The 16,697-nt window shown below is 50.3% G+C and overlaps 2 protein-coding genes across 2 annotated transcripts; both read right to left on the bottom strand.

Moving 5' to 3' along the window:
- Positions 1-577: 577 nt before the first annotated feature.
- LOC149363560 (tetratricopeptide repeat protein 36) lies at positions 578-6,466 on the bottom strand. Its single transcript, XM_089573550.1, has 3 exons — positions 6,088-6,466; positions 2,976-3,152; positions 578-1,985 (listed from the first exon to the last, which is right to left on the bottom strand). Exons 1-3 carry the CDS (start codon positions 6,206-6,208, stop codon positions 1,720-1,722), a joined length of 564 nt encoding a protein of 187 aa, XP_089429676.1. The 5' UTR covers positions 6,209-6,466; the 3' UTR covers positions 578-1,719.
- Positions 6,467-15,083: 8,617 nt separating this feature from the next.
- On the bottom strand, positions 15,084-16,681 carry LOC149363561 (uncharacterized). The gene has a single exon (XM_089573551.1). The coding sequence runs from the start codon at positions 16,541-16,543 to the stop codon at positions 15,149-15,151; it is 1,395 nt and encodes a 464-aa protein (XP_089429677.1). The 5' UTR covers positions 16,544-16,681; the 3' UTR covers positions 15,084-15,148.
- Between the last annotated feature and the right edge of the window lie 16 nt (positions 16,682-16,697).

Below are 16,697 nucleotides of genomic sequence, written 5' to 3' on the forward strand. Positions count from 1 at the left end.
CCATAGTTTTCATTTTTTTTTTTGCCTGTAGGTTTGGTACAAAATATCTTTTTTGAGGCACAGTTTAATGCACGTTGCTTATGAACCTTCTTAAATTTTGTCAAAGGCCAGTTTGTGAATACCCAGCAGAGTATTTATTTATTTTTCTTTTTAACAGCACCGACACCCCTGGGGAAGCAATTGGTGGCAAGCACAGCAGGGAAGCTGATGACCATAGTGAAGCATCAGGTGAGCTGCAGTGTCATATAGGAAGTTGTCAGGGTTTGAACCGGCGTCAGTGATTGAAAACAGCGCTAAACAAAAAAGATCAAAGTGTGCACTTAGTGTTTGCCTCCGACACGATTCATTGTTGCTGAACAAAATGTTTCCTTTTTTTCTTTCTATGAACGCCTAGCAAAGCGGTCGAAGCCAAGTTGACATCTACTCATGCTCTCCTAAGCCAGCTGCTAAGCTTTACACTGTTCAAGTCCACTAAGCGTGAAGATGTCATCTGTCATGCTGTGAAGCAAGTGTGCATGTTGCAGAGCGTAAGTTTATGGTTGTTCATTTGCATCATCACATATTCATGTAGCATTAGCACATCATGCAAGTCATTTTTATTTGCTACAGCAAGAGTGTTGACATTTTCTCAGCTTGTACTTCCAGTTCAGTGTTAAGTTTTCACTCTTCAAGCTTTGTGATGCACATGTTAACATTTCTTGCTGTTTTGTGCTTAATGTCTTCCAAGCATATTTATCTTTCGTACTTCATCTGAGCCTGCATTCTGGAAGTGTCCATTAAGCGTTTATGCCCAAATGGGCATGGCTTAAACTGATTGCATTCTTTTACTTCAGAAATGGCAAGCATCGTCACCATTCTCTCGAATCGAATTAATTGCATAGATGCTTCCACCACCTTTAAATCAAACACAGCCAGCTTTATGAGTTTTTGAATGCTTTAATATAAATTGTAACTGTTTACAGCACGATTTTTTGTAATATTCACTTTTGAGCTATAATAGGGGACATGCAAAACTCCGCAAGTGCACGTTCCTAAAAGCAATGTTGTCCAAGAGAAGATGGCAGAGTTCCGTATAAAAGAATTGTGAAGGCAGCAGAAGAGGCGCTAAAGGTGTGGATGGAATGCTGAAGTGTATTTCGGGTGAATAAAACAAAACAAAAAAACTAGTCTTCTTGCTTTGTTTCAGCTGGAAACTCATGGTGCCCATCTTGCCCTGAGCAATGTTGTGTGAAAAACCACATTTGCAAAATTTCGCACAAAAATTGTCCTATTAGTGACCAATGGCAGGTGCAGCTTCGGCCAAGGTGATGTAACTGGAGAGATGAGTCAGATGCTGTCACGTAGCTGTAACCTCTGCATATGGGGCTCCAACCATTTGGTGCAGATTGAAGTAGACACTTCCAGAATGCAGTCCCTGGAGCAGTCTCAACTTAATGCTAGCTGGACATGATCTCTTTTGCTCTGTGTTTTGCGCTGTAAATTTTTTTTTATTTCCATGCACTGAAGATAGTAAAAAATTATTGTTTTGGAAAACAAATCGTCTGTCTGTTTCTGGGCGCCTCCTAAAAACAGAATGATCAAAAACTTGAATTTCCTAATGCTGTGATACAAAACATGAAGAAACAGTCAAGCAGGACTACAATCACTGATTGCTTGGCTGCGAGACTTAAGCACAAGCTGTTGGCTTAGACTAATGCAGGTACTTTCACGGAATGTCATTTATCTGGAGTCGTCTTCACCCTGCCTGATCTTGGCAAACATCTGACCAAGCATGCGGTTGCAGAGAGCTGCGTAGGGGTTCATCTGGACCAGCTGATTCTTGGCAAACTGGCTCCCCAGTTTAGCAGCCTCCTTGAAGTCTGCTTCAGCCTCTTGGTCGTGTTCCCTGAGCCGATGGATGAGTCCCCTTTGGCAAAAGGCTTGCGCTGCAGCATGTTTGCTGCTGTGGCCCAGATTGATGGCATTGTTAAGGTCTTCCAATGCACCTGCATCACAGAGCCAGGCACGTGTGAGACAAAGAAGTGATAAAGTGCCACCAAATCAATGAAAGTAATTTTTTGCCGTTAAGATTTTGTTCTAGGTCCATGCCAATGCTGTCTATTTAGTTTACCTTATCTGTTGGACTTATTCCAGGCTTGCCAAAGTGGGCAATCTAATTGTACCTCCTGTTGTGCCATCGCATAAGTTGCAGGCGATTTTCGCGGCGTGAGTGCTGTTAGAAAACATCTCATGCAAAGCAATATTTATGGCAGTTTGCTTGCAAGGGGCATATGCCAGGGACAGAAATTCGCAGGGACACGTTGTTACATCATGTTGGCAGTGCAATAGCATTAGAAGCTGTTGATTCGTTTACCAGAAGGGACGTCACTTTTTTCCAGCTAGTGGGAGAATTTTATGAGAAGCGTATTTTGGCCCCATGGGACTTTCACATTTATCCCATCGCCAGGAAGTGCTTTAGGCCAGTATAATGCAATGACTGTTCTGATTCCATTCTATTTTGGTTTTTCGGCCCTTCGACTTAGGCCATTAGAGAGCTTTAGAGCGCAATCCATGATTCGCTTACGCGGGCAGCTATCTGCGCATTCGCAGATGGCCTGCAGGCATGCATGCGCCTGTCACTGCGCCGGCAGTGCTGGGTCTCCGCGGAAGCGGATGATGGCAGCGGATCCTGCTATGCTAAATCTCTAATAACGAACAGCTAACGCGGGGCAGACTGGGTGTCGCTAGCTGCAAAGAGTAGGCGAAACAAAATCTGGTGGCAGGTAGTGATGCCACCACAAGGTCACGCGACCTACGTGGCCCGCCTAGGTTGTTCCTAGAGCGATCTTTCTCTCACAAAGCTAACACCGGATTTTCTGAAGAACGAAGCCTTAACGCTATTGCGTTAATACGGAATCAGAATACAGTCTTTTCGTTATACCGGAGCAGAAACATTAATAGCGCTGCACCGATGGTGAGTCCGGCTAGCGTCTTACGTTCAACTTGTCCCTTGATGCGTAGTGCCTGTGCCCGATTGTTGTAGCCAGAAGCCCTGTTCGGCACCAGCCGAATCACCTCGGTGAAGATCTCGATGGCACGGTCGATGTCGCCTTTCTCGGCTGCCTGCACACCTTCAACTTCAAGCTCCTTAACCTTGTTCGTTGTTCCGTCATCTGGAATACATCGCAGAGCAATGCCAAATCAAATGTACGCCTTTTTGAAGAAAGAAAAGATGGGGGCTCTTTGCTTTATTTGAGAATGAATATGTGTTCATGACCGCTCAGCTACGCAACACGAAGTGAGTAGTTTGCACTTCACACGACTATTATTGACCCTTTCGTGTTATGACGCCTTTCATCCCTATTGAAGCTTTTGATGACGAGTGACTTTTCAGTGCCACCCGCTGCGGTACGTGGCTCAGTGGTGAGGGCGGTTGGCTAGTGAGCTAGAGTACCCGGGTTCGAACCTGGCCGTGGCGGCCTCGTTTCGATGGAAGTGGACACCAAAGGTGCCTGTGTGCTGTGCGATGTCAGTGCACTCCAAAAAACTCCAAGTGGTGTAGAAATTATTCCGGAGCCATCTACTATGGCCCCTCTTCTTTCTCTCTTCCATCTTTCACTCCCTCCATCGTCCTTTCCCTCACAGCGCAGTTGAGGTATGCACCAATAACTGAGACAGGTTTACAGTTCCATTTCGTTTCCTTAAAAAACAATCTTTTTTTTCTTTTTTCAGTTCCAGCCAGAATTTATATAACTGCTTGCCGCAGTGAAAAAAAAAAAAATGGCAATGAAAATCCTTTCAGGCATTTCGCCCTCCTTAAAAATGGAATGACATCAATAAATGTGCTGCTCACAAGAGCCGTTTCGTCTTGGTTATGTGACCGCAGCACATTAACGAGCGCCCGCCTCCATGGTTAGCATCAAGGCAAAGAGGAAGTTTTCTCGTGGTTTACCTCGCAGGGACTCGCCTACTCGGTTTTCGGTGTAAAAAGGGTACCTCATTGAAATATGTTACTTGAGCCCATTCCATGAAGTTGCCGAGTTTGGTAGGGCAGTGTTCCAGAAGTACGCTGGCAGGGGGATGTCGTACAAGTGCTGCTCCTGTAAGAGGGTTGTATAGTACTCTCAGAGGCTTATCAGCGTATTCCTTTTCTGCCTAGGAATGCAACCACCAGTTTTGCTGGGCAGTGCAGTGGAACTCTTGTAACGTCCCCTCACTAAGAGATTTTGATGTACCGGTGGCCTGTTTTGACAAAAGACTTTCATGCTGCCTCTCAGCGTGGTGGTTTACTCTACTGCATACTACAAAGGTTTATGGCAGCTCGCAAAGGATTCAGAGCTTCGTACCTACCATATGTGTCGAAAAAGTACCAGATGTTTTGGCTGACTTGGTGCTCTTCTGACCAAACAAGTTCGAGCTGCGGAGGAGGTTCTTAATTTACGATGCCTTTTCGAATAAAGCTGGTCACTTACTTTCTCATTCTTCTTTTTATTTGTACTAGCTTCATTAAAAGTTTTCCTTTGTTGTTTTCGAACTTCTTAACCCTTTGATGCCCAAATGTAAAGGAATCAAATAAAAACAAAAAATTTGCCTCTATGTCGTGCTAGCTAACGTACCTATAAGTTCAAAAGCCAGCATCAAAATACTGTTCGCACCGATGAAACTGGGTAGCATTTTGTACATTTTGTGTAGCTAGTACGAGTTGCGTCAAAGAATAAACCGAAAACCTCGAGCCAATTAACTGGAAGTCCCCATGACAGTAAACAATTTTTCATCTATCAAATGTTTTCATATTTTTCACACAACATTTGTCCAAAAATGTGAGACGAAGAATTGCTGGGCGCCAGCTGGAAGTCCCTCATTCACGCACCCTTTTTCTTTACACAGCATTGCTCGCAGTGACTCCAAACATTTTGACTGGAGAGCACGGGCTACCGAGAAGATGTTGCCATCAAACTTTGTATATAAGCTCCATGTTGTAATAGCACACGGCGTGAAAACGGTATGTAGCGAATCCGCGACACTGGGCAGTAAAGGGTCAAGTTTTCATGTGTCAGCCATGTGTGACTTAGTGAGCAGGAATTTTAAGTTGCACACTGCAACTTACACATTTTGAGGGCCTGTTTACTGATAGGAGCAAAGCAGCCCGCTTCTATTACTGGACGTATGTATTAATTTCCCCACCCTTGGTAGCCAAAAACACTGTAATGGGCGCACAGACGTAGGACTACATCACACTGGTGACGCTGTACATAATCCACAAATGCTTCAAGAACCACGCCATATGTAAAACAAGCTGTCCGTTCATTATATTGAAGTATATATAGTTTATTAGTTTTGCATGGATAATAATTACTGATCTCAGAACAATGCACGCACATGATACGGGGCGCGTGCTTTTGCCATATACAACATGCATCGCCAGGCTTATAAGATGGAAACGTCCACTGCAGCAAATTGTGTAGCCATCTATTTTACTCACTGCTCCAAAACTTGGTAAATGTTGTTCCTAGCGCATACATCTAGCAATGGAGATGTTTGACCCAAATCAATGTAAAAATATACAACCGGTGTCGGTTGAGTTGTTTTAAAAGGTTCTTCTTGCACATTTCTAGGACAGACAGATGCTGTAAAAGTCGACTGGGACCCATGCGGTGCAAGGATATGCGTGCTAGTTAATCGCTCCACATAGATTTTTAAAGTTGGCGCGCATGCCTGGCGAAATAAGCCATGAATGGTACCGTGTCGCGCTAGGAATTTTTTTTGTTTTGTTTTAACCATGTGCCGGCGGATCGCATGCATGAAAGTCTCACGTTTTTGTGCGCTTACACGCGTTTCTACCTTCTCCGCGTGTAGCAAATTTTTGCTAGTTTGATCAAAGCTGCGCACCAATCACATTACGCAACTTCAATGGTGGCCCGCGTCGCAAGTTCAAACAGCCTGCCAAAGAGCGCGCGAAGGCCGGCCTTATTTTTCATCACGCTGCACAGCTGGTTTCATCAGAGGCATCTCATTTCGTTCAGTTCCTTCCTACCGAGTGTTTTTTAACGAAGTCACTGCATGTGTGGTTGATCGCGACGCGTTAGCTTGATCTCGCCATCGTCTGACCTTGAGCGCTGTTTTCGGTCTGGGCAGCCTCGTCGTCATCCGCGTCGGTCGAGAATCCAAACTCCGAGAACAGCGGGTTGAAGACAGCTTCCAAGACGGCCCTGTCGTTTTCAGTCGCCATAGTGGTGCCTGTTGTCACCAATGTCGAAGCGAAGCACGGAAAGAAGCGGCAGCGCTGTTTTGCGGTCTGCCTGCGACGAGGCCTCTGGGCGATCGACGCAACAGACTCGTCCGACCGCTGCTGCCTCGCTCTCCGCCGTCTGCTCGGTGGTCGTCCTGCCCTCGGGGCGCATTTTTGCTTGTTGCCCTCCCCGCGGACGGCTTTCCTTATCGAGGCTGGGTAATACGAGCGTCGCCGCTTGCCCTCACTATCGCTTTTGGACGGAGCCAGCTAGCGATGGACCCGCGTCCGAGATCAACCCGACAGGATGCATGGTGACGCGGGCACGCCTATCACACGTTCCACTTACGCCTTCTCACACATATCAGTCCATGAATATTTGGCGCTTAGCGATAAGTGCAGCGTATAAAGACTGTTCGGCATCCAGTTTAACACACTGCGCTGAAGAATTACTTCAATGGTGAAGTTTATCTTGATTTTTTCTTGGTTTGGTTTGGTTTATGGGGTCAGCGCCGCTGATGGGGTTTAACGTCCCAAAGCGACTGAGGCTATATGAGAGACGCCGTAGTGAAGGGCTTCGGAAATTTCGACCACCTGGGGTTCTTTAAAGGCCGATTCACACGACGGTCACCCGCGGCCCGCGCACTACGTGTTCATGCGTCAGCACATTGAGGGGCGCGCTGTCGGCCGCCATCGTAGTGCGCGGGCCGCGGGCGAACGGACCGTCGTGTGAATCGGCACTGACATTGCACAGTACACGGGCCTCTAGAATTTAGCCACCATCGAAATTCAACCGCCGCGGCCGGGATCGAACCCGCGTCTTTCGGGTCAGCAGCCGAGCACCATAACCACTGAGCCACCGCGGCAGCGTGATTTTTTCTTGAATGTACTTGTGATTAGGACCCAAATCAGTGCCATTTAGTTCTCTGGCGCGATGGCAGTGACGGCGCCAAGGGGGAGCGTGGGGTGGCGGCAGAAATATGCCGGGCGACACGTAATTTGACGAGCACTTTTTGAGACCCCGACGAGCAGATGGTTTCCTGATAATGCAGCCCGTATGCGGCCCTCTCACTAGTCAGATCAGATAAAATTTGTATGAAAACCTTGCGCCCCCTCCCACTCCAACTTCTCTTTGCGCCACCCCTCTACTGATGTCCTTGCTCCGTCCCTGCGCGATGGACAAGGTACGTGTCCCTGCTAACTTGAGCTAAGACGTAACCGAGGAATGCTTGCGGCTGTTAAACTGGCACAGTATGTTTGCGGCTGCCGTAGGTAAACGTGGGTATTCTTTGATTCATATTAATTACTTTAAATAATTTTAAGCCGCTTGAGGTACGCGCGCGAGAAATGCTCTGCGAGCTGCAGTCTCCAATCGCGCGCAAGAATGGCGTGCATGTCGTAATTGCGGTAACTTTATTGCGGGTTTTTTGCTCTTTGAATAAAGTTCGTGAAGTGCGAAATATTCGCGGCAGAGGTGCGTATATTTAGCTTCCTGCAATTCCGGTGGTTCGAGGGGATCCGAGCCCTTCACCATGCACAATTATCTGCAATCCCAGAGGCGCGGAATTGGAGGACTCCAGCCCAGCACCCCCTCCCGGTGCTGACTCTGGGCCGGAGTCCCATCAGCCCCCGACTCTCACCTCCAATCCTAATGATGGAGGGACGGCCTAACAAGTGTTCTCCTACTCCGAAAACACACAAATTGGTAACCGTAACGCAATGGTGTTGTAGAGGCTTCAAGGCTCGGCATAAACGCGCTAACCTGCGCCTCTGCTTAGAAACTTTCGAGGCTTTGCCTGCCGTGATCGCCCTCCAGGAGCGGCGGCCAAGTTGACTAACTATGCGACGTTCCAGGGAGACCCCTCGTCGTGTCTCCTCGTACACAAGTCGTACACAACCACCAAAATCGACCTTGATCTCAACATACCGTACTCGTACACCATGGTAAGGATTCTTCCCCTTCGCCGATCGGATCCTCCCCTGCACGTACTTAATGTATACTGCTCCCCGAAGCTGAAGCGAGTGACCTTCGCGGACCTCTTTAGCCGTGCGCTAAAGAGGCGGGTCGCCACCCCCTGCTGATTGTGGGCGACTTCAACGCCCCTAGCCAGCTATGGGGCTATCGTAAGGAGGAAGTGCGCGGACTCATGCTGGCGAAGTTGGCGTCCACAATGTGCCTCACCCTCCACACCGACCCGGTATGTCCTAACCGCGCAGGCAACTCGGTGACCCGAGACACATGCCCTTACCTCACCTTCACTCGCAACATAAGACGCAGACTGAGTTAACACCGAGGATGCCCTCGGCAGCGACCACTGCATCCTCAACACCACTGTTTGTACACGCCCCCTAAAGCGCCCCACCACACAGCACGCATCCCCAATTTGGCCATCTTTCGCCAAAATTTCCCATCCGACGCCAACACGAAATCACAGAGCAGGGCTATACGAACTGGTCCCGGTCAGTCATATGGCACCTTCGCTCCCACGAGAAGCAGATACAGCTCACAGAGGTGGTCACGGACGTGGACAACCACCTCCTCCACCTCTGAGAAGCTCGCCGGGGCGTCACGAGCCGCTGGAAGCGCCAGAAACACGACAAGAAGCTCAAAGCGCACATTGAGGACCTCACCCGACAGGCAGAGTACGCGGCCCAACTCGCGGACTCCAACTGGATGGACCGTGGCAACACGGCGGCGAAGCAGATGTCGAGCCGCAACACGTGGCAGCTCTTCCGAGCCCTATCAACCCAACACAGACCCGCACAGAAACGCAGAAGCAACTACACAAAACCATGCACTCATTCCAAGGAAATATACAACACAGTTGGCACAGGCGCTCCGGGATCGCTACCTGTGCACAACTCAGGACGCCCGCAGATCGGCCTACTCCTACGCAGGCAGGGAAAACTAGGAGTTGGCCAATCCTTTCCAGCTTCACGATTTGCGGGCCAGTCTGGCCAAAATGAAGAGGGGCACCACGCCGGGCCGGGACAAGGTCACCGTCGCCGTCACAAGGTCACCGTCAAAACTTTTGGCAAATCTTCCTGGTTCAACGTGCCAGTGCCATCAATGCGATCTGGACGGGGGCAACCCCCTCCCCGTTGACTGGAAGATGGCCCTCGTCACCTTCATCCCGAAGGCCGGGAAACAGATCGACACGGACAACCTCCGCCCCATCTCTCTCACCTGTGCGGGATCGGCTGTCTGAGTACCTCGAACAACACAACAAACACCATTGCGGACACCATGTTCGAACTTCGGCCGCATATATCCGCACAGGATGTCCTCCTCCAACTCGACCGCGAAGTCTTGAACCCCATCACACACCCCAAAAACGGCAAAATTGTCGTCGCGCTCGACCTGTAAGGAGCGTTCGACAACGTATAACTCGATCACGATCATACTCACACATTTTAGTCAAACTCACTGCGGCACCAATACCTTCAATTACGTGAAACAATTTCTCACGGACAGACTGTCCTACATCCGAATACAGGACCAAAAGATCGGCACGACGGGGACTCCACAAGGCGCGGTGCTGTCCCCTCTGCTATTCAACATTGTCATGATGCGCCTACCTGCCCTGCTCGGTGCGGTCGAAGGGGTCCAGCACGCGCTGCCGCCGACGGCATCGCCCTCTGGGTTATGCAAGGACGCCAGGGGGACATGGAGACCAGCCTGCAAACGGCTATCAGCATAGTGCACAGCTATGCCCGAGACTGTGGTCTGCAATGCTCCCTGCAGAAATCGGAATTCTGCTCCCCTCGCGCACATGCTCGACCCATATCAATGTCTCCTTGCAAAGCGGTCCCATTCACGAATCCAAGGAAATCAGAGCCCTCGGACTCTTCATACACAACCAGCGACGCTGCGACACAACACCCGCCAAGCTCCGGCAGGTGGAGGACCAGGTGGGCCGCATGATCCGCCGGAAACAAATCACCGATTACTATAAGGAGGAGCACCGGCGCTACCCGGCCCTTTGTAAGGGTCTGGATCGCGCTGACGAGCGCCTCCTCATCAAAATTCTTACTAACACTATGCTGTGCCCGGCGGTGCTTAAACATTTCAATACATCCTTTGATGGCGCGTGCCAGTTCTGTGGGGAGGTGGCTGACACCTTCCACATGGTTTGGGCGTGTCAATCAAAACCCATCTATCCCCCCCAACCCCAACCCCACCAGAGAGGACTGGGAGGCGGCCCTGCTCGGCTGTCAGGACCTAAAGAGTCAAAAGGCTTTGGTTCAACGGACGCGGGCGGCGTTGCTTGCCAATGGGACACCGGAATAGGGGCTCCACCCAGTATTGTAAGGGGAAAGGGCCAATAAGGTCCTACCCCAATCACCTTTCTGTAAAAAACTTAATTTTCCATAAATGTTTTTCACCACCACCGCCGGGTTTCCAACAAGCGCGGTGGGTTATGATGCAAAGACGCTTTGTGGCTGGCGAACGCATTCGTGACCAGTCGAATCTTGTATTCAGCTCCCTGCGTCCACCTGCGGAACCAGGAGGATGCCCTCGAGGTCATCCTCCGCAAAATCATAAAACGAGCTCTGGAACTCCAGGTCTCTACCTCAATACCAGCCACTTTATGGCACTGAGGGTGGTGAACCTTTCCGGGAGCTTCGGGAGGCCCACCTCAACAACCACTCGTCTCATAAAGACAGGGTCGGGTCGCCGCTTTCTAGCCCGACTTCAGATCCAACACATCCAATTCAGAGGAGAGATGCCGCCTTCCCGTGCACTGGAGACGCGGCCTCCACGTGCGGCCTCTCCCAACCAATATGTCCAAGGAGGAGGAGGATGTAGAAGAGGAAAGGCAGGGAGGTTAACCGAAAGAATAATCGGTTTTCTACCCTACACGGGGGGGAAAGGAGTGAGGGGATAAAAAAAGAAAGAGAAAAGAGAGTAACAGAAAATTGAAGTCGCTCTAAAACGTCACTGTTCGTTAAAGTCACAGCCTATCGTCCAAAGAGGACCATAATGGCAGGCGCCTGGCGCGGGCGGAAGCCTTGTACCGCCATTTTTGGAACAAACCAGGAGTCGTCTACGTGGACACCTCCGTCCCAGACCCCAGGAGATGGTACACGGCCGCGGTCGTCCACAAGGGCGAAACAGTAGACGCCTTTACCTTCAAGGCCCAGTCAGCAATTCACGCAGAACAGGTTGCCATCGCCCTGGCAGCCTCCGACTCCTCCAAGAGGGACTTGTCAAAACGTCGAGCAAGAGGCCCGTGTACTCTGAGATGCCAGTGCACTTTAAAGAACTCCAGGTGATCGAAATTTCCGGAGGCCTTCACTACGGTCTCCCTCATAGCCTGAGTTGCTTTTGGACATTAAACCCCATTTATGTCAAACTTCACGTACAGTCTTCCCTTCGTCATGGCATGCCGAAGTTCGTACCGCCGCGCGCAAGCGGCCGTCATTTTGTTCTCTGCGGCGTGATTTTCAAAAATGAGTTGAGTAATCTTTATTAAATGGAGCTGGCACAAAGAGCTATAGAAGGGAGTATGGACAGGGAAATCATGTTTCAATCCCTGCCTCACGTGCTAACTCCAAGAGGGAGAGCACCTTGGGACGGGCCAAACGGTATTTACTTGCTCGGCTTGTCCAAGTGCTGAATGCTGTGACATGTTTTTTTTTTTAGGTGTTGCTTCTGATGTTGTAGCCAGGGCAGTCCCACAATATGTGCTGCACCGTTGGGCGGGCGTCCATGTTGCACTCTCTGCACGTTACTCTGGCCACATGTTCGTCGGCATCATATCTTGCGCGTCTTCGGCGTTGCTCGGCCGCGGGAAGCTCGTGGTGACTGGGTTTCTTAGAACAGCCATTTAGCAGTCACATGCGGTGAGTGTGTATCCCATGCCGGGCCTTATGGATGGAAACTTGGGCTCCGCGGGGAAGCCCAGGAGGCAAGGGTCTGGGATTAGTGTAGGAGTCTGCGCCGTTAGGGCACATCGTCTTTCTTGTCTGGCCGCGCTGACACGTGCGGCCGGGTCGGGGTCATTCGATGCGGGTCGGACCAACACCTCGTACCGAGTGTGACGAAACGGAGCGGTCATATCGCTCACGATCTCGCTCGAACGCGTGGAGGTATCTGTTTGTGGTGTGTCTTGTTTAGGTAGAAGCAGGCCTTAGAAGCGAGGGTGGCGAGGCACAATGTCTTGATAGAGCGCATGTCAGCACCGCCGAAGCGCCGATATGCGCCTAATTAAATGAAGCTGCCGCCGCCAGGCGGGTTGGAAATGGCGCATCTAGGGTGCCTCGCGCACGCATCCAGGCACCCTAGACGTATCTTTTCCTTCGGTCCCACGGTCTCGCTGAGCGGTACGCCCAATATCCGCACTCATCGTCCCTCATGAGGGAAACTGGCTCTTTCCGTGTCCTGAACTCCTACCAGGAGGAAGTTCGTCTCCTCCTGCGATGGCTGCATACGAACGGGAGGCAGCTATCCAGTTTGTCCACGCATTTTTTCGATGAGCTTCCTTGGTGTCTATACCCGCAGCATAATGTCGTCTGCGTAGGACGTCAAGCCGAGGTTCGGTAGTTTCACCGCTATATGCTTCGCATCACCAGATTAAACAGAACTGGGGACAGAATAGCACCTTAGTGCACGACTCTTGCGTTGATTGCTTTGGGTTGTTTCAGTGCGAAGTCGCCGGACGAAATCTCAAAACTTCGCCAGGAACGACCGCGCGAAGTTTACAATCCGTGTACCCGCCCCGGTCTCCTGTAGATGGTCATATGTTTAGGGGAATCCCCCAGGGTGGAGCAGATTTGTAATAAGGAGTAATTACTCATTCCACCCGAGCGAAGCCATACGGCTACAAAGGAAAGCTATACAGCTTTCTCAGAAACTTCGTAGTTAAAGAAAAATTCGTCCTGGTCTGGGGTTCGAACCCGGGACCACCGCTTCACCGGAGCAGTCGTTCTACCAATTGAGCTAACCGGGACGGCAAGCTTATGGTAGGGCGAGAGCGAATTGATCAATAACTCGAAGTGGGAACAGCGTTGGTCAGCCAGTACTGTTGGGTGCGTGACCGTGTCAAATGCTGTGGTAAGACCCACCGCAACTAATGCGCCGGGGGTCTTATAAGCAAAGTTTTGAGAACTTGTGGTATATATGCGCTTCTGCCAGATTCTTTACAATGAACAAAACTATATGCTTATCTCCAGTGCTTCGTGGTGCGATTTTTTTCTGGCAGACACGACTCTTTCCTCTTTCATAATCAGTTCGTGAAAGACTATATAAAGTTCCGCTTTAGCCAAGCCGTACGAACGTGCCTGTGTGGCCAGCCAACCGTGACGCGCAACACAACAGTCAGGGGATACAGCGATGTGTTTGTCGCGTAGCAACAGGAGAGGCGACGCTAGTAACGCGAGTCGTCTTCTGAAACGCGTTTATATGAGGATGGGGAGGAAGACGGCGGCCGACGGCAAGCGCGCTTGGCGCGTTGCTCCGATCGCTGAAGATCCGACGCGTCGCTGGTGTGGCTGGCGCCATATTTGATTGCCTCTTGGAACAGCCACTTTTTCGACCACTCCGGATTTTTTGGTGACGGCGACTTTTCTGCAGAACGGGGCCCTTACGCTTTCGCGTAATGTAAAACTACGCCTGTTTTCTGTATACGGTCGCCAGCAGTGCTGTTCAGATTCTGCCCCGCAACTAGCGCCTTTTTCGTTAAACCTTTGGCTCAGGTTTCATATGGCAGTTAGGAGCTGTCCACTGCTGATGACAATACTATGGCGAGGATGTCTTTCACTAAAAAAGATCCTGGTTTAAAAAGATGCTAGCAGCCTTCGGTGAAACACAAGGTAATTGCACTAGACATACTACCTTATTCACCCTATACTGTTTCGTTTTTGTCAACCTATGCTGATGTATTACTTCAGCACGGTTTTTGATGCCCATGCTTGCGAGAGAATTTACAGAATCTGTAGAGACTTCTGCGAAGAAGCAAGGAAATTCATCCATGTGTTCACTATAGATCTGGTAGAGTGTTCTCCTCCCACCTTTTAAAATGTTCCATTGACCAATTTTGACCGTTTTAACATTGAATTTAACTCCGGTCGCGTCATTTTTTTCCCTTGATGGTTACAACTGCATATAAAGATGGCTTTACCCTTCCGGGATCACATGATCACTAGCTGACCAAGTGCAATAGAACACCACCGTATGAACCTTTAGCCAATGACAATAAAGTGATGTGACAATGACCATTTGGGGTCATGTGGCCCAGGATTGCCTAGCCCTCCCCAAAGGGAGAGCAACGATTCTTCGGAGTTTTCTCTTGTGCTTCTTTCTCGGAGACAACTGATCTGGCTCATGTGCAAGTGTATATTAGAGATATTGTGCTTTTAACATACACTTTGTTTTGACACCACCTGAACTCACATAGATGGCAAGTAATGTGAGAGGGAAACAAAATGATCAGTTTGATTGAGCCACTGAGGCCATTATATCGGTCACTTCTCTGTCACTGAGCGAGAAAATTTGCTACCTTGTCTTGGAATGAAACAGCAAGCTCAACAAGCACATATCTCTGGCACTTGCGAACACTTTTTGTGAGTTGTGCAAGACAATTTCTCTGGTCAGTTTGCCAGCAAAAAATTGACGGCCTGTTAGTTGTGTTCCGTCTTGAAAACGTAGCAGCTCGAAAAAACGGGGACAAAATAGGCACAAGTACGACAAGACGTATACGTGCTGTAGCATACGTCCTCTCGTATCTTGCTCCCGTTTTTTCGTGCTGCTAGGTTTTCAAGATGGATCAATACCAACTGGCCCAAACTTCGGTGCTTTTGCATAGTTGTGTTCCATAGCTAGACGCACCAGCACCGCTGAGAGTTTAAATATGAGCCTATTTTCAGCCACGAATGTATGCATGTCCGCGCTTTATTAAATACACCTATCCATATCTACATAAACACAGGTGCAGCCGATCACTTTTTCAAAGTCGTCGAGAACGGCTGGCGGATGTCGGGCGGAATGTACTCCTCTTCGACTTCTTCCTTGGCTGCGAGCTCCTCCATCTCGGCCTCCACATTGGCCAGCTCCATCTCGAGCTGATCCCAGTTCTCGAACGCGTACAGCAGCTCCTCTTTCTCACGCAGCTCCTTCTTCCGCGCCCTGATAGCCTCGATCGTCTTCTCGCGCAAGAACAGCTGTGTCTGCTCTTCTAGGGCCTTGTGTCTCAGCTCCTGCCACAGCTCGAAGTTGCGCTTCTGCTCCTCGATGTCTGCCGGCTCCAACGCGGGCAGCTTCTTCAGCGCTTCCAGCAGCAACTCGTGGGCATCCGCGTCCGAGCAGCCTCCCGAATCCTCCAGGCCCGCCAGAGCCGACGCGAGTTTCTTGCGACATTCGTCGTCAGCTCCTAGTCCACCGTCCTCCCGGTCCATGGCTTCGCGGAAGGTCTTCACCGCGCTACGGGTCAGCAAGTCGCCTCCACCGCCGCTCTTCTTCTTCAGCAAACTTTCAAGAAACTCGACACTCTTATTCCACTTCTGATAGAGGCCGCAGCCCACGAGATAGTAGCTCCTGTGGAGCAGGTCGTCGACGCCACCGCAAAAGAGCATGAGCGTCTTGCCTATCAGGTGGTCGGGCTCGTTCAGGTCAAAGTGGTCGTCGAAGAAAGGGTTCGGGATCTTGGGTACGCGCACGAATATCTCCTCGTCGTCGTCTTCGTCCTCGGCGGGTATTTTCGGGTTCGGGTCCCAGGGCTCCGGTTTAGGGTCGCGGAGGTAACTGTGGCAGGAGTAGAGGGCGAGCAGCTTGCTGATATCATTGCCAGTGTTCTCCTGAAGCATCATCTCTATGGCGACCTTGACGGCGTCTCGGTGATTGGCCAGCTTGATGAAGGTGTCCATCAAGATGTTAAAGGTGTGCGTGTCCGGGAAGATGCCGTAGTCGAGCCGGTTCGGCAGCAATCGCATGAGCACGTCGTGTTGGTTGGTGTCCAGGAAGTACCGTACCGCGGCCGCATGCGTTGACGGTAGCGTGTTGGCCGACTGCCTCGTGCGCCGGTGCCGATTGAGCACGTTTTCGAATTCCACAGCGTAGTCCTTGCTGGTTACCTTGTTCAAGTAAATGTCCACATCCACGGCGCTCGCCTTGAGCTTGGTGCCGAACTTCTTGCTGAGCTCGACGAAGTACCTGTCGATGTCCGTGTTGCGGAGCAGCGGGTCATCCATGCGTTTGTTCCACTCATCACGACAGTAGTATGTCTCGGAAAGAAGCGATCGCGACGCGAGTATTAGCTTTTGAGACCTTTTAACGTTCGACAACAACCGCCGGGAAACGCGCCCAGAGCGACATGCGGCGCTTACGCACTGCGCCATTTTTCTTCCTCCGTTGCCGTTGTTGCTAGAACCGGTAGTGCGATAACCGCGCTATTTAGACGAGAAAAATTAGCCCTACGCGTTGAATACTGATAGTTCTTTTACTTTTGGCTTCACAAGCAAACCTTTATTCAAAAGCGCTATTAAGAAGCGG

This window comes from Amblyomma mixtum, chromosome 2 (genome assembly GCF_055824585.1).
Source record: "Amblyomma mixtum isolate Tamu chromosome 2, ASM5582458v1, whole genome shotgun sequence".
NCBI classification, from domain to species: domain Eukaryota; kingdom Metazoa; phylum Arthropoda; class Arachnida; order Ixodida; family Ixodidae; genus Amblyomma; species Amblyomma mixtum.